General features: G+C 40.3%; 2 protein-coding genes across 25 annotated transcripts in view; one reads left to right on the forward strand and one right to left on the reverse strand.

Moving 5' to 3' along the window:
* The window catches only part of INTS9 (integrator complex subunit 9), a 117,277-nt gene extending 115,519 nt beyond the window's left edge, over positions 1 to 1,758 (reverse strand). The window contains exon 1 of one of the 2 annotated variants that reach the window (XM_055295849.2): positions 1,272 to 1,758. In XM_055295849.2, the coding sequence (XP_055151824.1) occupies positions 1,272 to 1,280 (9 nt within the window). In that variant the 5' untranslated portion in view covers positions 1,281 to 1,758. The remainder of the gene's footprint in view (positions 1 to 1,271) is intronic. The other variant, XM_055295850.2, reaches the window with a different exon arrangement.
* Positions 1,759 to 1,773: 15 nt separating this feature from the next.
* Positions 1,774 to 24,660, forward strand: part of HMBOX1 (homeobox containing 1) — a 188,864-nt gene continuing 165,977 nt past the window's right edge. For 12 of the 23 annotated variants that reach the window (XM_055295851.2, XM_055295856.2, XM_055295853.2 and 9 more), the window contains exon 1: positions 1,774 to 2,077. The gene's annotated coding sequence lies outside the window, so the exon portion shown is untranslated. Of the gene's footprint in view, positions 2,078 to 2,105; positions 2,884 to 3,158; positions 3,190 to 24,660 lie in introns of those variants that run through there. The other 11 variants (XM_055295858.2, XM_063610871.1, XM_063610877.1 and 8 more) reach the window with 8 other exon arrangements.

Below are 24,660 nucleotides of genomic sequence, written 5' to 3' on the forward strand. Positions count from 1 at the left end.
CATGCTTCTGTAGGGCAACGGCTATGACTTTCAATTCTGCACTATTAAATGTGTAACACACTGACCCAGGGGTAAGTTGCCATTCTCAAGGTTTAGTGACCCGCATCCTTCCCCTTATATAAACAGCTTTATACGGAGACAATTTCGGAATTGAATCCACTTTTAATACTTTCTCTGACTTCGCAGAAAACAGCTGGCTTTGCAGAGTATATGCCTGTAGCACAATGATTATCAAGATGAGGGTGGGTGGGTTGTGTGGTTTGGCAAAGCATGTTCAGATAATTACATAAATGGTAAAAAATAAACTTCTTTTTTTTTTTTTTGAGACAGAGTCTCGCTCTGTTGCCAGGCTGGAGTGCAGTGGCGCGATCTCGGCTTACTGCAACCTCCGCCTCCCGGGTTTAAACGATTCTCCTGCCTCAAGTAAAGCTTGACAATAACTTGGCTGCACGAATATGGGTTTTAAAAGGTTGAGAAACAGTGTTTCACACCTGCCTTTCTACACTATGTCATTACTAATTGAATCGAGTTGGAATAAACTAGTTAGACTTGTGTGCACAATGAGTCAAATGGCTCAAATCAAAGGTCTGAGAACCCTCCATGAACCAGGTCCTTGAGCTGTGTGATGTTAAGACTTCAGGTATACCAGGCACGCTTCATTCGGCCTGGGCTCATGCAGTCCCTACAGTCTTAGAATGGAATACCATATAACACTTCTCTGCCCATCTAAATCCCATGCAGGGTTTAAGACCCAACTTCTCCACCCTCTGACCTCGTCCTGAATTCCAAGGGCAGTGAGGAGTCTATATAACAGGATATTTAATAAGTGATGACGTTCTGCCGAATGTTTTTTACTGTCTGCTTAAATCTAGCCGGTCTCAACAACAGTAGGGAGACAGGATACTCAAGCGCCAATCGAATGCAAAGGGATTGTTAACAGCCTATTATAACCCTCACGTGGGAGCCAAGACGTCCAAACCTGGTTAACAGAGCCCACAGAGTTCATAGGCGAAGGACTGTGACAGAGTCAACGTCTTGTCTGAACAAAAAGACCCACCAACGAGCGAAAAAAGACCTCCTGGGAGGGATGGGGGGGAGAGGAATTCAAACCTTCCCAACAACAAAAAGCAGCTTTCCTTAGCCCACTCCACTTTCCAGCTCAATAACTGCTACCCCTCATGTGCGACGATTCCCTGCCCAACCTAGGAAAAAAAGAGGTCCAAAAGGTTATAGCATCACCTTTGCCCTCTGACCTAGGAGCGAAGACTCACCAGTTTCATAATGGACTTTTGGTGGTTCAATAGCAGTCACTGAAGTCCTCAAACCCAGGAAGCGTCTTCCGGTGCAATCTCCGCCACCTGCCAGCCGAGAGCATCGCGGGACTTGCAGTCTTTCTTCCTCACGTCCCTTCCAGGGGAATAATGGGAAATGTAGTCTCCCCTCCAGGCATCATGGGAACTGTGGTCGCCTTTCATTTTCCTCCCTTTCCTCTCCGAACGCCTCCTTCCGTCAGCTCAAATTCATCCCAGCCGCCAATGCATCCTCCCTCTCCACTCCAGCATGATATCATGTCCCCCTTACGGGCCTGGGGCCCATGGTGTTCTGGGATGTGTAGTCCCAACGGCTCCGACTCCCCTTTCCCCTCCTCCCAAAGCGAAGGCGGATGGGCACGCGGCTTGCCGGGAGTTGTAGTTCCCTTGGGCCTCTAGGCGCCGGGCTCCGCAATTTTACTCAGGGGAGGCAGGAACTACAACTCCCAGGGACACCCGGCGGCAGCAGGTGGGAGCGGGGCTGTTGATATCAATATGGCGGTTGTCAGCCAGACAAAGACAGTCAGTCTGATGTGATTGAGACAAGGGAGGTTTTTCAGGGGGAGACTGGGAGATAGGGGCCTCCCCTCCCCCTTCTCCTCTTCCTGCGCCGGCCTCAACCCCTCCCCAGTCCCCTCCCGAAGGGCGCCCCACGCGGAAGACACCCCTCCCCCTCCCGCTTTCCCTCCTCCCTACCTCAGCCCTTCGTACTGGGACGTTGGGGAGGGGGCTGTGCCGGGCGGAGAGAACTCAGCGAGGATTCTGAGGTGAGTCGAGCGGTTTTTAAGCCGGACTACCTCAAGTCTCTTTCCTCACTTCTTTCTCTTCACTTAAAACAATTTTTTTTGGAGGGGTTTTGGGGAGGAAGTGAGCGGACGCTGGGGATGGGTCTCGTTAGCGGCCGGATTGAGAGGAGGGAGGAAGCAGGGGGCTTCCGAGCGGGTGACCCAGACGCGGGCTGTGGGGTGGGGCAGTTCGTGGGGCCGGTCCTGGAAAGGCGTAGACTGCCCCCCAACTCTTCTGGTTTCCTCTACTATAAGCGGAAGGTTTGAATCCTGGAGGTGGGGTCTCCGGTGTGGAGTTCGGGAAACTGTGAGGTGATTTGCAGGTGTGTTGGTTTGTTTGGGGTGTGTAAGTGTGTTTAAACTGTGTGACGTGTACTCGTGTGCTCTGCTCGTCTTGGAGCGGTGTCTGTAGATGGGAAGTTAGACAGCGCGAGTCCTCGCTCGCTCTGGGCCTGGGCTGAGGGGCGGGCGTGAGGTCCTGGTGCTGGGCGTTTGGGCTGGCGACGTGGTGCGAGGCAGCCGGGCTCAGCAACTCGCTTGTGTCCCGTCGCCCGCTCACACTCCGCCACTCGCCTCCGTCCCCTCCCCTGGACGAATCTCCACCCCAAACTCCAGCCACGAGAACTGTAGAGATGGTGTGATGTGGAGATGGATTTTTTGCATCCTCAAGTCGGTAGATAGGTGGGAAAGGAAAAGTGTTTCTTAATATTTTATTCCGGAACCGTGTTTTGGTTACACTATTGGGGCTACTTTGAAAGGCGTCCTCCACCCACCTTCACCCCGAAACAGTAGGTAGAGGTATCTTGTCTTCGTGTGAATTCGATGAATAATTGCTGAAGATTCGGGGGGCCTGGAGTGGGAGTCGGGAGTGCTGGATTGTGTACGCGTCTGTGTGTGTCTACTAAAGAGACGGAATGTCTGTTGTGTATCTGGAGATAGGGCGACTTATTTTCGTAGTAGGAGGAACTGTTGGAAATTATTTGCGGGAGAGGGGGTGCGCTGAGAGGCGCTGCTTGTATTTTTCTTCTACTCCACCCTGTTCTGTCTTGCATTTGCCTGAAAGCTGGTGGAATGGAACAGTGAAGAAGCATTGGGTGAGTAAAGGGAAGAATGCAGTTGGCATTAAAGATAACACTATGTAAAGTTGAATGGTATAAAGTGATTACTGTTTTTATTTACGCTGAAGCTTAAAAAAAGTCACCCATGTATCATATAGGGTAGAGTGATGTGACTAGCTCATTTCTCTGGGATCCTGCAGGTATAGAAACCTCTGACTTCCCTCTTCCTTCCTTCTATCCTTCCTTCCTTCCTTCCTTCCTTCCTTCCTTCCTTCCTTCCTTCCTAAGTCCTTCCTTCCTTTCTTAGCTTAGTACAACATTCATTTCTCTTTCTGTTGGACATAATACCGCCTATGTCTTTTTATTTAGTTTGTGCTAATATGGTTGTGCTTTTTGTGGTTTTACCATAAAATGCATCGTTAAATGCATTTATTATTTTGCATTTATGCCGCAGGTAATTATCACATCAGGATTGCAGTGCTTTGCATTAAACTTATTTTAAAATTGTGCAATTAAGTTGCTTGATCTAGCTGAATTATGTTTCTAAGTCAAAGTTGGGAAATTTGAATTCTAAATTTTTTTTCAAATTTCAATTAGAGTTAAAAAGGCAAGGATTGCAACATCTCTTATTTCTCACAGTTTTTAATATTTAATAACACTAGGAGAATTTAAGATCACATATTTTGTACTTCCTTATGAAGTCCTTCAGTAATCCTTATGTGACAATTTTTTTAGTGTAACGGATTTTTAAAATAAAGAAATTGGCATAATTTCTATTTCGACTGTTGAGAATTGAATATATTCCCCAAACTTATCAATTCTTGAATCTGCCACCTATCACCAGTAAGGGACCTTTAGATTCTATGATAACTGAAAACCACATTGATAGAGTGTGTAATTTTATGGTATGTCCTCTAACCATTGATTTGAAATTTTTGCTGTTGGTCATTCACACAGATAAGGGGGACTGAAAGAGTGAGGTAGCATGTATATTTCAATTGACCTGAATAGAAAAAAAAATGTGATTTCTAAATCTCAGATGTAGAATATACAATATGTTGACTCAAAACTAAGCCATTAGTTTGTGATAGACCAGGATTTTCAGAATCATTTGTTTTAAGCTTGTATCTTAACTTGAAACACTACTTTGCAAAAACCAGAGAAAAATCCTACATAACTACTTAACGGAGTGTTTTGTTTTATTTTTCTGAAGCATAATAGTCTTGGAGTTTTTTTTTAATGTTTAATAATTATTTTAGAAATAAAAAACCAACATGTTTGTTAATATTTTAAATTGGAAAAACACGAGTGTTTTTTCTTCCATCCACCCTTACCTCAAAATTTCTTTTTGTTTTGTCTATAGAAGCGCAAAGTTATTTACTTGAAAAAGCATTCATTAAACTTTTTCTGGCTACTAGTGGGATCAAAATCATTACATGTAAACCAAATATATTCCCAGCATTCGTTGGGGGTGATTCTGTTGCATTTTAAGTACTGGGCATTAAAATGATGTAAAGCCTTTACTGCAGGTTAAAGCATAAAACATTCTCAGCATGTGGGAGTCATAGTTTATGAATAAAGTAGAAAACCAGGGCATGGGTGCTTGTCCAGCTTAAAATTTCATCCTGTAACTGTGAAAGACACATTTATTTTAATGTGATTGCTTCTAAAGATGTTGCCTATATTACGGGAAGTTGAAAATCTAAGCTGCTTTTAACTAATCTGTTGCTAGTTTAGTGTACTGCATTTAGTGAACACTATTTATGGTCACAAATATGCATCAAGGAAAGGAGCCTTTAGCTGGAAGTTGAATGCCTTTAGTGGGGCTTCGTTTTCACTGCTGTACAAACAGATTTCAGTCTTCTAGCCCAAATCCTCAGTTAAAACATCGCTAATAGAAACTTAATAGCTTAGTGTTGGTAAGTTACAAAATATGTGGCAACAAATCTGTCATTGTTACATCATTTAAAAAATAGAAGCAACCAGCTTATGGCAATTTTTGTGGCAAGTATTGATTGGAATTCTATTGCTTGTTTCATAGATATTGAATACATTGGGAATATTTAGGCTTAATTTGTGCATTTTGAGTCTCCTGTACACTGTATTCAGTACATCCCACATTTAGGGCTCCCATGCCATTTACTTCTGTTAATTTCATTGTAGCTCTTGCTTCTCTTATTTTTGTATACAGCTCTTTAAACCTGAATTATTTCTCTTGGGAATTAGGTATTTATGTAGAATGTTGTCATAAGTGAAAGTTGGCGTATCACTCAACTTTTTAAATACATGAACATTTATAGATAAACCGAATAGTGCTCATTGAAAATGTGTTGGTTTTGTTTGTTTTATGAACCTGCTTTATTTAGTTCTTTGGCTTCTGGAATTAATTTTGTAGCTCACTTTGCTATTCTTTGGCTAGATTTTTCTGTTAACAGTTGCCTTTTACTTCCCACTTTAGTAGAACTGTAATTTATTAAAACATTGTTGTGAATGAAAAGCATGGCTTGTCTAGAGTGTCATATATGTACACCCACAATGCACTCACACATAAAATACCTTTATGTTTATTTATTTATGAAATTGGTGTATATCTATCAGACATGCCTCCCGTAAGAATCTGAGCCACAAATAGCAGGAGACCTTGAACTTTGACTGAAGCTAGAAACCAAAGAATAACCAGTATATGTTGTCCACATTATAGAAGCTAAGGAGATTTTCATTATCATTCGAAACCATTATTTTCACAGATTTTGTTAAAATACAGTTCTCTGAAAATGGAAGCTATTGATATTGAAAGTTTTCTCAAAATATTACTAAGACGTAGCATGGATTCCTAGGTGCAGCTAATTCCCCCACATTGCCCTTACTGGATTTAGGGCCCATCATAGGTGCAGAGTAAAGATTTTTCCATGGGATTATTTGATGTAAAACTTTTAGTTGCAGTGTATTCAAACATAATCCAGTGCTTTAGATAATTCGTTTTCCTTGACCTTAGAGGAAACAAGTTGGAAATTTACTATAACATTGTTTTGGATACTTTCCAAGAGCATTTAGCTCCTAGAAGGGCCCTGGCTTTAGCATGGTTTTTACCCTCATAGTGGTAATAAAGTTGAAGTTACATTAAGTTTTTCCAGTGATTATTATAATCTTAATGCAGTATTTGACAGATTCTTATGCTATAGTGTTTTTTTAACATTTGCAAAAAAAAAAGGTAACAATAGTCTGATTTTAGTTTTGAAGCGATCAATTATTTTAACTTTTTCACCCTTAAAATGGGTGACACTAGACTCCTTCCTGTTAAGTTGTAAAATGATTCTAATCCAGTCAAAGGGCACTTAGGTTTTTCTTAAATTTAGAGTGTGGATTGTGATAAAAAATGTTTACTAAATTCCACATGCTGAATATATATTCTCTCTGGCTGCTGCTTTGTTTATCTTATGTCCAGAGATGATCCACATGGTGGTGTATTGAAAATATTAGTAGCCTCATTACTGTATGCATATTAAATAGTGTGGAGTTGCCAAGTGGCAGTAACTTTAATTTGTATCTAGTCACAATTTTTATAGCAAGAAAGTGAAATGCTGTGGGTACTGTTGAAACAGGGATGACTTAAGACTGAATTGATCTGCTTTAAGATTTTGATAATATAGGCCAGGCGTGGTGGCTCATGCCTGTCATCCCAACACTTTGGGAAGCTGAGGCGGGCGGATCACCTAAGGTCAGGAATTCGAGACCAGTCTGGCCAACATGGCAAAACCTTGTCTCTACTAAAAAGACAAAAATTAGCTGGCTATGGTGGTGCATGCCTGTAATCCCAGCTACTCGGGAGGCTGAGGCAGGAGAATCGCTTGAACCTGGGAGGTGGAGGTTGTAGTGAGCTGAGATTGCGCCACTGCACTCCAGCCTGGGCAACAGAGTGAGACTCAGTCTCAAAAAAAAAAAAAGGATTTTGATAATGTAATAGTATTGTTAAAACATGAAGTCCTTGGCTTGTGTGTAGTCAGTCAAGCCTTGAAATTGGAATGAAGTTCTCACTCTTCATCCAGTCGTGAAGTCAAGTTGGTTTTGTATTTTGTATACATTTCTTTCTGTTAATGTTCTCTTACTTCATGCCTTCATCATTTCTGGTTTATTGCATCGGTCTCTTAACTAATCTTGTTTGAAGTTTTTTTTCATTGGTCATTCTAAACTCCTAGTTGGAGTTACCTTGCCAAAATAAAATGTGAATTTGATTGTCAACCATACTTTGCCTGTAATCCTTTAGTGGCTCCTCAGATTTTGACATAAATAAAAAATTGAGAGTCATACCACCTGTGTCCAAATCCTGGTTTTTGCCAGTTACTAGCTATGTGACCTTGGGCAAATCATTTAAAATGTCTACCTCAGCTTCCCCATCAATAGACTGGGGATAAAAATAGTACCTACTTCATAGGATTATTGTGAGCCCTTGAAGTGCTGGCAAGTCCTCAGGGTGCTTTTGGCATATTATAGTTTACAGGAAGCTGCAGAAATAGAGAGGGCACTGTACCTTTTACCCAGTTTCCCCTATTGGTTACATCCTACATAACTTTAATACAATATTAAAACCAGGAAATTGACATCAGTACAATGTGTGTGTATAGTTCGATGCCATTTTATCACAGGTGTGTAGATTGCATAACAACCACCAAAATCAAGGTACAGAACTGTTACTGCAAAGATTGAATGATTCTCCTCTTCTTCATAAGTTCTGTTGTTTTGTCAATATAGCTAAGGAGAAAGATACCAATTATTGGAGCAGTAATTTCACTCTTTTGCCTTATGTAATACAGTCATGTAGTACATAATGATGTTTCAGTCAAAAACGGACTGAATATATGACAGTGGTCCCATAAGATTATATCATATTTTAACTGTACTTTTTCCAAGGTTTAGAAACACAGATACTTTCCAGTGTGTTACAGTTGCCTACAATGTTTAATACAGTAATAGGCCGGGCGCGGTGGCTCACGCTTGTAATCCCAGCACTTTGGGAGGCCGAGGCAGGCGGATCACGAGGTCAGGAGATCGAGACCACGGTGAAATCCCGTCTCTACTAAAAATACAAAAAATTAGCCGGGTGTGGTGGCGGGCACCTGTAGTCCCAGCTACTCGGAGAGGCTGAGGCAGGAGAATGGCGTGAACCCGGGAGGCGGAGCTTGCAGTGAGCCGAGATCGCGCCACTGCACTCCAGCCTGGGCGACAGAGCGAGACTCCGTCTCAAAAAAAAAAAAAAAAAAAAATACAGTAACATGCTGTACCGGTTTGTAGCCTAGGAGAATAGGCTATACCACCTAGGCTTGTGTAAGTACACTCTATGGTGTTCGCACAACAATGAAATTGCCTAATGGTGCATTTCTCAGAATGTATCTCTGTCATTAAGTGTTGCATTGGCACATCCTGAAAGTTTTTATGAAAAATTCCAATTAAACGTTGTTTTAGAAATACCATTTGACCCAGCCATCCCATTACTGGGTATATACCCAAAGGACTATAAATCATGCTGCTATAAAGACACATGCACACGTATGTTTATTGCGGCACTATTCACAATAGCAAAGAGTTGGACCCAACCCAAATGTCCAACAACGATAGACTGGATTAAGAAAATGTGGCACATATACACCATGGAATACTATGCAGCCATAAAAAATGATGAGTTCGTGTCCTTTGTAGGGACATGGATGAAACTGGAAAACATCATTCTCAGTAAACTATCGCAAGGACAAAAAACCAAACACCGCATGTTCTCACTCATAGGTGGGAATTGAACAATGAGAACTCATGGACACAGGAAGGGGAACATCACGCTCCGGGGACTGTTGTGGGGTGGGGGGAGGGGGGAGGGACAGCATTAGGAGATACACCTAATGCTAAATGACGAGTTAATGGGTGCAGGAAATCAACATGGCACATGGATACATATGTAACAAACCTGCACATTGTGCACATGTACCCTAAAACCCTAAAGTATAATTAAAAAAAAAAAAAAAAAAAGTTTGTTTTTTAGATGAACCTGACATTGCAAACATACCAATTTTTTTTTGTTATGAGAATCTAAATATTGGCTAGTTTTTTTTTGTTTGTTTGGTTTTTTGAGACAGAGTTTTGCTCTTATTACCCAGACTGGAGTACAATGGTGGGATCTCATCTCACCTCAACTTCTGCCACCCAGGTTCAAGTGATTCTCCTGCCACCCAGGTTCAAGTGATTCTCCTGCCACCCAGGTTCAAGTGATTCTCCTGCCACCCAGGTTCAAGTGATTCTCCTGCCACCCAGGTTCAAGTGATTCTCCTGCCTCAGCCTTCCTGAGTAGCTGGGATTATGGGCATGCGCCACCATGGCCAGCTAATTTTGTATTTTTAGTAGAGACGGGGTTTCTCCATGTTGGTCATGCTGGTCTCGAATCCTACCTCAGGTGATCTGCCCGCCTCGGCCTCCCAAAGTGCTGGGATTACAGGCGTAAGCCACCACGCCTGGTCGGCTAGTTTTTTTTTTTTTTAAACGAGGAATTATAATATTAGGACCCATTAAAATTTTCTGGTAAAAGTTAACGATAACGTTGAAATTGTCCACAAATAAAATGTGTAAGATTTAAATGAGGCTGGGCATGGTGGTGCATACCTGTAATCCCAGCACTTTGGGAGGCCAAGGCAGGTGGATCATGAGGTCAGGAGTTCAAGACCAGCCTGACCAACATGGTGAAACCTTGTCTCTACTAAAAATACAAAAATATAGCCGGGCGTGGTGGCACACACCTGTACTCCCAGCTACTCAGGAGGCTGAGGCAGGAGAATTGCTTGAACCTGGGAGGCGGAGGTTGCAGTGAGCCAAGATGGCGCCACTGCACTCCAGATTGGGCGACAGAGCGAGACTCTATCTGAAACAAACAAAAAAAGATTTGAATTTTATAAATTCAAGGCTTACATGATATGTTTGTTGCTAGAGAGGATATGTTAGAATCTGTGTTAGATAACCAAAATTACAGCTATTTTGACATTAGTTTGGTTTTGACAGTGTTAATGCAAACTTGTCAGATTAATTGTCAGCATATGTCATAGTTTTATTTTGTACTTGTTGCAAGGGAACTAGCTTTAAAGAAAGTTAGTTCAAAGATATTTTCAGAAAAAGGATCTTTACAGAATAAAAGGAGAGGTTATAGTTACTATTTTTGTTAGGTACAAGTTAAAGGATAGTTACAGGGTTGGTTATACTTTGCTGCCCCTTAATCAGCCATATGATTATAAAGCCTGTCTTAAAAGATGAGGCTGTTAATCCAATATGCTATCGATTATTACAACAACAGAAGTCTGCTTTAAACAGGCTAACAAAATATTTTCAAATGTATTAACAAATAAAGGTAGATCACCTGATTTTTGTCTTCTCTGGTTTTGAGACTATTTTTCATTTGTCAATATTGTGATAATTTCCATTGAAAAAAGAGCAATTAAAGTTTAATTTGTTTCATTAGCAGGAATATGATAAATATTGATGGTAATTCCTGATACATAAGATTCATATTTACAAAGCTTTTTGGCTACCTGTGATTTCAGTTTTTTCCTGGTAGAATTATTTTTTCCTCCTTGGATTTATGTTTCTAGCTTTTTATTTGTCTTGATGTACATTCTAAAAAATAATGCTTTAATTAGGGATCATTTGGCTTCGAAGGTGTTGTAGGGATTCGTAGGGATTCAGCTGTTTTGGGTTGAAGAAGAGAGACTAGACCTTGTGTGAATGGGAGAACCGTTAGGAATCTGAGAAGCTGGTCTCTCAAGCTCTCATTCTGGTGATAAATGGTTTCTTGTCTCAGCATCTCCTTCCATGTCTGCTTCATCTCCCTTTCTCACTTCTCCCTTCCAGTTCTGTTTGTCTTGCCCTGGTTTTTCATAGTCTCTGCTTCTCCAAAGCTCTGACTGGTAAGTGGATTTGATTTGCCATGGTGTTGACTTGAACTGTTCTTTCAAGTAAAGTTTACCTGTTGGTGGTGACAGTGTGTTTCTTTTAGTTCAGTTGGTAAGAGAGAAATCTGAATGCATTGCATAACCACCATGACTTAAATGTCTATCCTTATCCCATGACCTTGGTGGGAGGTAGGGTGGAAAGCACCTTTTATATGAGGCTTAAGCTTTTAGATGCTTTTTATGAGGAGGGTTCTCTTGTTGGGGTTGAACAAGGCACTCAGTTAAACATGTCAAGTCTAGCAGTGTGTGATGAGGTACTTTGTGGGATACAAAGATAAGTTGGATTTAATCCTTTTCTGCAAGGATCAGTTTGCTGGAAATAGCAAAAGACTCCTATAACTTAAGATTGGCTTTTTATTCTAGTCACCTCAGGCAAACCAGAAAGATGACAAAGTAGGACTATAAGAACTAGCTAGGATTAAGGAAGGAGAATGAGAGGTAGCCCTGGATACATGAATGTACTATCTCTACAATTTGGATCACTGACCTACTAAGCATGAAAGTATCTAGAAGCCATTGTATCAGGATCTTCATTGCTGCTATCAAAGACTATCCCTTATTGAATAAAGAAGCTCTTATTCATATCAAGTAGACATTCTTTTGTCCCATCATTAAGATCTAGAGACATCTTAGGAGAACTCATTTCATCACTATTCTAGGAACTGGAACATTCTCATAGGTACCCTCTATCTATGGTGACAGCTGTTCTCTTAGCAAATGTCGTTCATCCCTGACAAGACAATTTGTGCCTTCTTACTTTAGAGACAATAAGTAGTAATTCAAATAGTTGAGTCTGTAGTAGTGAGCATCTTGTTCTCTGCAGATCTGGCAACAAAAGAATTGACATACTGAGTCAATCCAATGTCCAGTCAACACCATATGTGATATTTAATAAAAGCTCCATGATTTCAGTGAAAGGAACTGGAGCTTTTTATTCCTATGTCAGTATTGGAGTTTATATGGACTTCAGAGCTAAAATTTCCATATCCAAGTCTTTATTATATTACCAAACCAGGGCCAAGATTTTTAGAAATAAGTACAAGTCAAGGATAGGCAACTAAGGAACCTAGAAGATTGGAGTCAGATTACAAAGCCACAGGAGATAAATAGTTGGGGAGTCACAGAGTTCTAAGCACTTAGGCTACAACAGAAGGAAACAGTGATCTCAACTTTTGTGCTGAATAATTGCCTGGAAAAAGTATTAAAATTTTAGTTTCTGGCTGGGCGCAGTGGCTCACGCCTGTAATCCCAGCACTTTGGGAGGCTGAGGTGGGCAGATCATGAGATCAGGAGTTCAAGACCAGCCTGGCCAACATGGTGAAACCCCGTTTCTACTAAAAATACTAAAAAATTAGCTGGGCATGGTGGCGCACCTGAAATCCCAGCTACTCGGGAGGCTAAGGCAGGAGAATTGCTTGAACTGGGAACCGGGAGGCGGAGGTTGCAGTGAGCTGAGATTGCACCACTGCACTGCACTCCAGCCTGGGCTACAGAGCAAGACTCCATCTCAAAAAAACAAACAAACAACCAAAAAAGAACATTTTGTTTCCTGAGTTCTACCCCCAGATTCCTAAAATCTGAGATGGGCCCAGGAATATATATCCTTCGTAAGTATATCAGGTAATTCTAATTGGTATAGTCCTCAGAATGCTTGGAAAATGCATAGACAGCATAATATCTACTTAGAACCTATTATATGCTTTGTTCTGTGGAAGTCTCAGATATCTGTTTATAATTGGGAGTGTTTCTTTCCTGATATTTGCCTGCCTCATATTAAACACTATGTCCATCCTCTCTGATTGCTTATGTCAGTAGATCGTGACATGGGCTATATTTTGGGTAAGTATGATTATTTTTCTAGATGTTGTACTTAACAGTATTATGCCCTAAACATCTAGTTTTTATGGTTATGGCATCAGCTCATTTTCTTAAACTCTGTATTTTTATATATGAACTGTTAAGAAGACAATCTTTTTTTATTCCCGCCTTTTGTCATTAAGTTCTCCTTTATTCTAATTTTCTGGATCTGGTAAGCAAGTTTTTTTTTGTTTTTTAACCTTTTATACTTTGGAATATCAGCCACCTCTTGAACCTTTGCCCTCACGAATTAATTTCTCAGCTTTTCTTTTAAGGTCTGTCATTCTTTTTGGAGTCTTAGTCACTCTTAGAATATTGAGCTGGTTGTAAACATGAACTTTGGAGCCATATTGTCTAGGTGCAAATCTGATCTCCACTACTTAACCCTGTAATTTTGTGTGAGCCTCTATGTGTCTCATCTCTAAACTGGGCATAGATAAATAATACTATTTATTCATATACATAATAGGATTCTTGTGAGTATATGAGGCAACATTTGCAAAGTGCTTAGGGTAGTGGTTGTTACACCTTATCTTATTATTAGTTGTCCTGTTCTTCTTTTTCCTGGATAATACTCCCCTCCTTAATCTTTAGAATTCTCATTTGTTGCAAATAATCCCTTTCTGGCTAATTTATTTTTTCTTTGTGTATTTATTTTCTTCTGAGTTTTCCTTTTGTAGCTCTTAGCTGCATTTGATGTAATATTTCCCCTTAAAATTTTTTCTATACAAGTCTTTCTTCCATCATTCTTTTCTCTCTTGTTAAAATTACCTCTGGTCTTGAAGTTCCTAGATTTAAAGCCTTTAAATCTCCCTTTAGTACTTTTCTTTTTGTACTTTTCACCCTCCTCCTCTCACCTGATTTGTCAGTGATCTGCTAATTCTTTCACCCCATAACATCTCTTAGATTATTCTCTTCCTTTATTGTCTATAGTTGCCATCCTCATTACTTCTTGTTGAGATGACTGCAGCAGTAAAACTGGCCTTCCTGCCACTTCCCTACTCTATTCCATGGTGCACAGCACTCTTAGAATAATTTTTATCAAACTTTTCATCAAGTCATTTAAGAGGTTACTATACCTTAGTTCAAATTGTGCCATGCACCAAATTTTAGTCCGTGTGCTTTGTAATGGGTTTGCTAACATTTCCTTTCCTCCCTTTCCCATGTCTTCTTATTCCAGAAGATGTTTTCTATATTGCATTCAAGTAAATTACCTTTCTTTCTGCTGTATATTTTCAGCCTTTGTTTCTTGGCATTTGCCACCTTACCCACTTAATAATTTATTTGTATATCCTTATCTTACTAGTTAAAACCTTATACTTAAAACCCAGTTAAATGCTTCTGTCTGAAGAGATGTATCCCAGTGAACCTCGACACACTTAGACCAGTCATTTACTCCACATATAAGCTGCATTTACATAATCATTATTGTAACTTTTTGTATTTACTTGTATGTGACATTCTAAATAGTTTAGTTTTCATGTTATGTATATGAATTGGATTCCTAGTTGAAGTGTAAGATCCTTGAATTTTCTACTGACTTGCCCCTGGTAGGGGGCAGGAGTGAGGGGACTGAATTTATCCTCAGAAGATAGTGAACCTAAAATTTCTGGTACCCCGTCACTGGTACCAGCTACAGCCAATAATACTTGTCAAGAACTTAGACAGCAATCTATCTAGTACTGAGGGTACTGGATCAGAGAAATGACATTCTTTCCCATCCCCCCTTCATTTTCACAGTTCATTTATTAACTCCCACTTATTTAGCCAACAATGAGTTAGATGTAGGCCTACCATTTAGGAAGCTCATAGTTTGGTTTTGATAGGATCAGAAAGAGGCACAGATCTCAGTACTGCACATGGGGTATGCTTGCTTCAGTAATTTCAGTCATCTGAGCTAGCTTACTCATGTGCCCACTGTTCCATTGGGGAAAATATCATGTCTCCTTAGGCATCTTCCTGTTTCTGTTTGGTCTCTTCAGTATGGTGGCTTCAAGGTAGCCAGACTTCTCACATAGTGCCTCAGGGCTCCAAAGGCAGGTGTCCCAAAAGAGAAAGGAAGTCAGGCTTATTGTTTTTTATGACCTATCCTTGGAAACTTGAGGATTACTTCCACAGCATTCTACTCATGAAGGCAGTCATGCAGGCCTGCCTGTGTTGGAGCGCGGGGAACACTCCACTCCACCTTTTGATGGGAGGAGTGGCGACATTCTCAAAGAGTATGTATGATGGAAATATTGTTGTGGCAGTTATGCAAAATGCAATGTGCCGTATACCAGAAGATAAATAATGTTAATAATTTGCTTTGCTTTCAGGTTACAAATGTATTCTCTCCTCTTTGATGGTGTCATACTACCACTTATATTTCTTTCTTTAACAATATATAATGGTGTCAGCACATAAAGACATACCTCACTTTTTAAATGTAAACAAATGAAGTATAATTTAACCATTTACCCACCAGTGGACATTTAAGCTTTCTTTTACACACACACACACACACTTAAGCTTTCTTTTACACACACACACACACACACACACACAGAGAGAGAGAGAGAGAAAGAGAGAGAAGCAAAACAAACAAAAAGCCTAAAAACATAATACAGTTTTAGATTTCAATTGAATTTTGTCTTACCCCAAGTTGGTAGGATTTGTGAGGGGATCAGGGAGGGCAGTGATGATGCCACTTGTGGCCTTTGAAAGAGAATAATCCTCTTCACTCTTGATTTATCCACCTGGGTGAGTAATTTTAGTAGGAACTCTTGTTTGGTGTTAGATTGGCCTGTGGTAAACATTGCTGTGAATGGGACTAAGAAGGCAAGAGGTAATAAGCTTTCTCCTTGTGCCACTATTCCAACTATCTGAGAATTGTTTCTTGCATCTCCTTTTTTTTTCCCTTTGCTGCTTTTTCTTTCTTTTTTCCTTGCTCCAACCTCCTCAATAATCCTGTGCTTCTGTCTTGATCTCAGCAAAAGATATGGATGAGATGGGACTATCGTCATGTACAAAGATACCTCATTTGGCACTTGATCAGGTGAAGGATTATTTTTTGTCTTTCTTCCTGTTGTGTATGCAAAAGAAATCTTAAATGACTTAACTTGAACTAGGAGTTGATCAATTGATTTTAAAAAGTTGATTATAGTAAAAAGCATTAAAAACTGATGACTTAAACATTTTACTTTAGTCAAAATATATAGACATACATGCATTTATTAGTTACTTGGTTACAGGGCAGTGGTTCTCAACTGGTGATTTTACCCTCCAGGGACATTTTGCAACATTTGGAGACATTTTTGATGGCCACTACTGGAATGGGGGTGCTACTGCCATGTAGTGGGTAATTTCAAAGCCAGGGATGCTGCCAAACATCCTTCAGTTCACAGGCCAATATCTCCCCCTCCCAACAGATAATTCTCTCATCCAAAATGTCAGCAGTACTGGGGTTGAGAAACTGTGATCTAGGGCCAACGCCTTTTCTTTGTGTATGAATCTATGGATTGACACTCTACATCAGCTTTTCATGCATAAACCATACCCATAATGTATCATTTATGATTTCCAGTTTTTATTTTTTTAAATGGAGGGAGACCTTAAAGACATTTATAATCTATGAGTCAAATCTTAATATTTTATTTTTTCCAAATCTCTCTTTTTTTTTTTTTTTGAGACGGAGTCTTGCTCTGACTTCAGGCTGCAGTGCAGTGGTGCGATCTTGGTTCACTGCAACCTCCGCCTCCCGGGTTCAAGCAATTCTCCTGCCTCAGCCTCCACAGGTGTGCACCACCATTCCCAGCCGATTTTTGTATTTTTAGTAGAGACGAGGTTTCACCATGTTGGCCAGGATGGTCTCCATCTCTTGACGTCGTGATCCGCCCGCCTAGGCTCCCCCAAGTGCTGGGATTACAAGCGTGAGCCGCCGCACCTGGCCCATTTCTCCCAAATCTTTTACGGTAGTCTCACCTATACTCAATTCAATAGCATTCTTATTTTTTTCAAGGAAATCATCTTAAATTGTGCCAAACATTTAACCTTTTTGTGTGTGTGTGTGACTTTTAATAGAAACAATTCTTCACACTCTTTTTTTTCTTTTTAAGATGGAGTCTCGCTCTGTCACCCAGGCTGGAGTGCAGTGGCACCATCTCTGCTCACTGCAAGCTCTGCCTCCTGGGTTCACACCATTCTCCTGCCTCAGCCTCCCAAGTAGCTAGGACTACAGGTGCCCGCCACCACGCCCGACTAATTTTTTTTATTTTTAGTAGAGACAGGGTTTCATCGTGTTAGCCACGATGGTCTTGATCTCCTGACCTCGTGATCCACCCTCTTTGGCCTACCAAAGTGCTGGGATTACAGGCATGAGCCACTGCGCCCGGCCTCTTCACACTCTTATTTTGTTAGGTTAGATAGTATAATCAAATTCCACAGTTGCAAGAACACCTTGTCTAAACAGTAAGGGAATAAACCAGCTTGCTCTTGGTTGGCACACAGTGGAGTGTTTGAAATAGCCTAATAAGCATCCTTGTCGGTTTATTTTAGAAGGGGAATCTAGAGAATATTGGTTGATTATGATGGTTGGTTAATTGGAGGCTGAGCAAGAGCTTCTACATGAGCAATAGGAACTGAAGGGTTTTTTTTTTGTTGTTATTGTTGTTGAAAAGAATTGTTTTCAAAGTAAGTTCACTGAAAACTTAAATAAGCCAAAAGAAAAACAAAATAAAAAACCAGGCGCGCGCGTGCACACACACACACACACACGCAGAGAGAGAGAGAGAAGCAAAAACAAAAAGCCTAAAAGCATAATATAGTTTTAGATTTCAGCTGAATTTTGTTTTACCCCAAGTTGGCAGGATTTGTGAGGGGATCAGGGAGGACAGTGATGATGCCAGTTATAGCCTTCAAAAGATAATAATGCTCTTCACTCTTGATTTATCAGCCTTGCTGAGTAACTTCACAAATCTTTGGGTATTTGGGATAATCAGGAAGCCCTGCCTATCTGGAAGTGATTCAGTTATTTTGCTAGGTTTCGGTTCCTTTCATGAAATGTACTTAATCATATTTTTGTGTATGCTTCAAGGGCTGCTACCAGCTGGCCTCATCCTATTTAACAACTCTGTTTTAAGCAGACTAACTTAACTTCCATGATGTCTGCTGTATTTCTGGATTACTTTCATATGGGCCTTTATATACTAAGCCCCGTCAGCCAGTCTCCTGCACTTTGCCAAAACATTTCTTAAACTTCTTTAAAATACTTAAACCCAGCATCTCAATGTTCACTAAAGACTTGATTCTAACACATTTCCAATCTTTGTATTACCAGCACATTTTTTTCAGCTTTGATTATATGCGTTTTCAGAATATATGCATAATTTTGGCTACATGAATTTATGCAGGCTGACTCATTGCCTAATAAAAGTGATGTTATTTAGAATTTAATCAGAGATTAATCAGAGAGGTCCAGAAACCGGCATTTTAGATACTCTAATGAATTCTCTAGTAACCAACACCCATTGGGAAATCTAACCTGAATGGATTGTTAGTCTTCTCAGAGCTAGAGGATTAAAGCTGAATTAGCATAGACTTGTTAAAGTTGTTAATTACTATTTCTGTAGTTTTTGGGGAAAATGTTAGCCCTTCTTTCCTGCACTTTCTGCTAATGATGGTGGTTTATCTAGAGAAACTTTAAGATTATAGAAGGATAAGAGATTACTTGGAGCAGCATGCCTGAGTTAACTCTTAGTTAGTGAGATTTTTAAATATAATAATTCCTTCCCTCCAGGCTCATATTAAAAGAAAAATCACTGTATAAAAAGCTGTTTTGTGTATTTGTGTGGTTATCTTACATTACATTTATAAAATACTTAGTATTTGAAACATTGTTTAATTTTACACGTCCATTTCCTCTCACTTTTCAAACATAATGACGTATATGGAGATTCTTAGTAAATGTTTTTTGAAAATGATGATTTATTATTATTATTATTATCATTATTTTTGAGACAGAGTCTCACTCTGTCCCTCAGGCTGGAATACAGTGGCATGATCTCAGGTCACTGCAACCTCCGCCTCCCAGGTTCAAGGGATACTCCTGCCTCAGCCTCCCAGGTGGCTGGTATTACAGGTGTTAGCCACCACACCCAGCTAATTTTTGGTATTTTTAGTAGAGACGGGGTTTCACCATATTGAACCAGGCTTGTCTCGAACCCCTGACCTCAGGTGATCTGCCAGCCTTGGCCTCCCAAAGTGCTGGGATTACAGGCATGAGCCACCACACCCGGCCTTGAAAAAAATGGTTTCTAATGGGTTATCAAACTAGTAATTCCAAAGTGATCAAGATGGTAAATTGCAAGTCAGTTATAATGTTAAATGTTATCAAAATTATTGAAAATGTTATCGAAATTTTTGAAAAATGTTATCAAAATTATTTGAAAAATAATTAAATGGCTTTATGGCAGGAATTAATTTCTTTTCAAGGCATAAATGAAAGATTATTTTCCAAATGAACCGTATATATAGGGTTCATTTTAGAAGAAGCACAGTAACCTTTTAAGGCAGTGTATTCCTTGTGGTGGTGGTGTTTTGCGTTGTTGGTATTTAAATCAACAAACTGTAATGTAGATTTCTTGAAAGGACCAGAAATAATCTAGTTTATCACTTGTGTCCAATAGGGAAATGAAGGGAGTAAAATGTTCTTGTCTAAAGTCTTATTGCCAGGGTAGAACTCAGGTCACTTATCTCCTAGTTTTACGTTTTCTCCTTTGTACTACCTGTTACCAAAGGTGGCTAAAACATTTTAATTCATTGTGCTCAAATACTACTAATTTGTGTTGGACACTTGGGATTTGAATTACTTCCTTTTTATAGATATGTATTGATTTTTAACAGTAATTAAGTTTATCTCTATTATATAGTGTACATTATGTAAACATCTCATCCAGGTAGTATGAAAACGATTAGTGCAATCAATGATTTGTTATGTGCCTCTGCTCCTGATTATGTGTCTTAAGAGGCCTACAGGCATCTCAGCATGTCTGTGGGATCCTAGACAGCTTCTGTTCTGCTGTTGTCCTGAGTCTTCCAGCTATTTGCTGACCACCTCTCCTAGAGATCTCTTGAGTATATGTGTGTCCTTGGTTATTATATTGCCTGATTTAATTCATTGACATACATTTGGGACATCGTGTTGTATACTATATGAAATATACTGATTTCTTTCTTTCTTTTTTTTTTTTTTTTTTTTTTTTGAGACAGGTTCTCGCTCTATTGTCCAGTCTGGAGTCGAGTGGCATGATCTTGGCTCACTGCAACCTCATCTCATCAGCTCCAGCCATCCTCTCCACCTTAGCCTCCTGATTAGCTGGGACCACAGGTGCATGCCATCGCAGTTTTTGTATGGCTAGTTTTTGTATTTTTTATAGAGATGAGGTTTCGCCATGTTGCCCAGGCTGGTTTCAAACTCCTGGCCTCAAGTGATTTGCCTGCATCAGCCTCCCAAAGTGGTGGGATCACAGGCGTAAGCCACTGTGCCCAGCCTAAAATATACTGATTTATATATTATGTTTTGGATTAATTTCTAAATGGACATAGGAACATATTTGGTTTGTACTGTTATTTTTAAATGAAAATATAATTAGCTTGTCTTGTTTTGTTTTATAGGACCTTTCCTAGGACCATAATTTATTCGAATTCAAAGAGTAGATTTATTTTTCAAATTCAAACCTACTTTTTTAATTAAAGGGAAGAATTGACATTAATTATATATAGCTTGAATTTTTATCTTTTAATTATAAACTTGAAAGTCTATTTATAAAAATGGAAAAACAAGCGAACATCTATTAAAATATGGGTTATGGGCCAGGCGCGGTGGCTCACACCTGTAATCCCAGCACTTTGGGAGGCCAAGGCATGCAGATCACCTGAGGTCAGGAGTTCGACACTAGCCTGACCAACATGGCCAAACCCCGTCTCTACCAAAAATACAAAAATTAGCCAGGCATGGTGGCACATGCCTGTAATCCCAGCTATGTGGGAGGCTGAGGCAGTGGAATTGCCTGAACCTGGGAGGTGGAGGTTGCAGTGAGCCTGCAGTGAGCCGAGATTGTGCCATTGGACTCCAGCCTGGGTGACAGAGCGAGACTCTGTCTTAAAAAAAAAACCTGGATTATATAGAAGGACTTAAAATTTAGCATTGTGGCCGGGTGAGGTGGCTCCTCCATGTGATTTCAGTGCTTTGGGAAGCTGATGCAGGAGGATTGCTTGAAGCCAGGAGTTTGAGACTAACCAGCCTGGGCATCATAGCGAGATTCCATCTCTACAAAAAATTTTTAAAAATTAGTTGCGTGTAGTGGTTTGCACCTGTAATCCCAGCTACTCAGGAAGCTGAGGCAGGATCATTTGAGCCAAAGTCGGAGCCAGTGGTGAGCTGTGATTGCACCACTACGCTCCAAGATGGGTGACAGAGTAAGACCCTATCTCTAAAAAAAAAAAAAAAATTAATGTTGATTGTACCACCAGGGTAGTTGGGGCATTTGAAAGCATGTTTATGTATTTTTTAAAGGTTAGTTTGACAAGATAATTGACCTACCAGTCTATATGATGGCCAATTGTAGGATGGTAGGAAAGCTTTGTTGAGCAATGTTTTTTGAACTATCTGTGGTAACGCAACATTTTTATAATCTCATTGGCTGATAGTGTCTTTTGTAAAATACAATAAAAATGGGTAACTAGAAAAATTAAGTGGAAAAAATAGCCAAAGAAATATGATACAAGTCCAAATATCAGTTTCAGGAGATATATTAATTTGTCAAATTGCTATTCAAATTTCTAAACACTTAGTCTCAGTTTCTGTAACTATCTAGTCATGGACCAGTTTCAGATAGTAACAGTGCCCGTGGATCAATATTGGTCTACAGACCAGACTTTGAGAAGAACTGCCCTAGAATATACAAATGCTGTGTCGTATTAGGAGTCATTGCTAGGCTGAAGAGTTGTCTTTCACACCAGACACAGCTCCTGCAAACAATCTACAGGTGCCTCGCCTGCTAAAGTCCTTAGTGGCCTTCTATGAAGACCAAAAAAATGAGACTTGAGAACTTTTTTTAAAAAGAAACAACAAACTTTACTGACATATAATTTATATGGTGTAAAATTAATCTATTAAGTGTACTGCTCAATGACTTCTAGTAAATTTTCCAACTTGTGCAAAACACCACCACAATCCAATTTTAGAACTTTTTTTTTTTTTTTTGAGACAGGGTCTTTCATCACCCAGGCTGTAGTACTGTGGTGTGATCATGGTTCGCTGCAGCCTTGACTGCCTGGGCTCAGGTGATTCTCCTGCCTCAGCCTGTTCAGTCCCAGAACACTTTCATCACCTCCACAAGAACCCTCATGTTCTTTTATACTTAATCCCTATTCCTAGCCCCAACCCCAGCTCCAGACAACCACCATGCTTTATGTGTTTATACCAACCAAAATACCTTTTGTGTTTACAGATTTGTCCTTTCCAGACATTTTATGTAAATGGAATCAGACAGTATGTGGCCTTTTGTTTCTGGTCTCTTTGACTAAGTGTAATGTTTTTGAAGTTCATCCACATCGTAGCATGTATCAATAGTCTGTTCTTTTTATTGCTGAATAGCATTCAGTTGTTTTAAAATACCACATTTTGTTTGTCCACCAGCTGATGGTTGTTTGGGATGTTTCCAGATTGGAGGATATTTTTAAAAAAGCTTATATGACATTTGCATGCAACTTTTTGGGGGAACAGTTTTTATTTCTTGGATAGGTACCTAGAAGTGGAATTGTTGGCTTGCATGGTAATTTATGTTTAGCTTTTTAAGAAACTGCAAAACTATTTTACTTTTTCACCAGCAATGTATTAGAGTTGCAGTTTCTTCACATCCTTGTCAACACTTGTTATTGTCTATCTTTTTTTTATTACAGCCATTCTAGTGGGAATGGTATTGGATTGCATTTCTCTAATAACTAATGATATTGAGCATGTTTTCATGTGCTTATTGGCAATTCATGTATTTTTTTTGATGAAATATCTATTCAGGTATTTGCTCATCTTATAGTTGGGTTGTCATCATATTGAACTGTAAGAGTTCTGTATGTATTCAGGATACATGTCTTTTATAGATATATTAATATGTTTTGCAGATGCTTTCTCCTAATCTTTGTCTTTTCTCTTACTGATTTGTTTTTGAAGGGGGAACCTTTCAATTCTTCGTAAAATTCATGCTCATTTTTTTTTTTTTTTTTTTTTTTTTTTTTTTTGAGACGGAGTCTCGCTCTGTCGCCCAGGCTGGAGTGCAGTGGCGCAATCTCGGCTCACTGCAAGCTCCGCCTCCCGGGTTCACGCCATTCTCCCGCCTCAGCCTCTCCGAGTAGCTGGGACTACAGGCGCCCGCCAGCACGCCCGGCTAATTTTTTGTATTTTTAGTAGAGACGGGGTTTCACCGTGGTCTCGATCTCCTGACCTCGTGATCCGCCCGCCTCGGCCTCCCAAAGTGCTGGGATTACAAGCGTGAGCCACCGCGCCCGGCCTTCATGTTCATTTTAAAGAATCACAGGGACCAATGAAATGAGAGAGCAGTGACAGGGTACCTTACTCTACTTCAGCTCTGTTTCAGAAAGTAATTATCTAATTGTAGAGTTCACTTGCTTAGTGATGCTAAATGACCACGTCAGTGTTTCAAACTTGATATTCTGGTGGTTGTACTGGGGGAGTCGATTTGCCACTATACCACTGACAGAACATCATCTTTTACTGTAATTCCTTAAGCAGTCAGATTTCTTAGTTGGAAGCAACAAAAACTGATTTTGGCTTATTTAACCTAGAAGTAAATTTATTAAATAGATGTTAGGAAGCTCTTAGAATTGCTAGGAAGACTGCAGCCAGGCTTGTACAATGAGAAGACCTGGGGGAGGGGGGGCGGGGGGGGCTATCCTTGGCAGAAACCATAGTCAGAGCCACACCACAGGTGCAGTCTGATTAGGACAGCAGTACTGTTGCTTGCTTACTGCTGCTGGCACCACTGAATGCTGCCGCTTGACTTTTTTTGAAGTCTCCCTCTGTTGCCTAGGCTGGAGCGCAGTGGCATGATATCAGCTCACTGCAACCACTGCCTCCCGGGTTCAAGTGATTCTCCTGCCTCAGCCTGGCAAATAACTGGGATTGCAAGTGCCTGCCTGCCACCATGCCCGGCTAATTTTTGTATTTTGTTGTTGTTTTTTTTTTTTTTTTTTGAGACGGAGTCTCGCCCTGTCACCCAGGCTGGAGTGCTGGAGTGCAGTGGCGCGATCTCAGCTCACTGCAAGCTCCGCCTCCCGGGTTCACGCCATTCTCCTGCCCCAGCCTCTCTGAGTAGCTGGGATTACAGGCGCCTGCCACCATGCCCGGCTAATTTTTTATATTTTTAGTAGAGATGGGGTTTCACCGTGGTCTCGATCTCCTGACCTCGTGATCCGCCCACCTCAGCCTCCCAAAGTGCTGGGATTACAAGTGTGAGCCACCGCGCCCAGCCTTAGTTTTTGTATTTTTAGTAGAGACAGGATTTCACCACATTGGCCAGGCTGATCTTGAACTTCTGACCTCAAATGATCCACCCACCTCAGCCTCCCAAAATGCTGGGATTATAGGCATGAGCCACCGCACCCGGCTGCTGCTTGA

This window comes from Symphalangus syndactylus, chromosome 10 (genome assembly GCF_028878055.3).
Source record: "Symphalangus syndactylus isolate Jambi chromosome 10, NHGRI_mSymSyn1-v2.1_pri, whole genome shotgun sequence".
In the NCBI taxonomy this organism is placed as follows: domain Eukaryota; kingdom Metazoa; phylum Chordata; class Mammalia; order Primates; family Hylobatidae; genus Symphalangus; species Symphalangus syndactylus.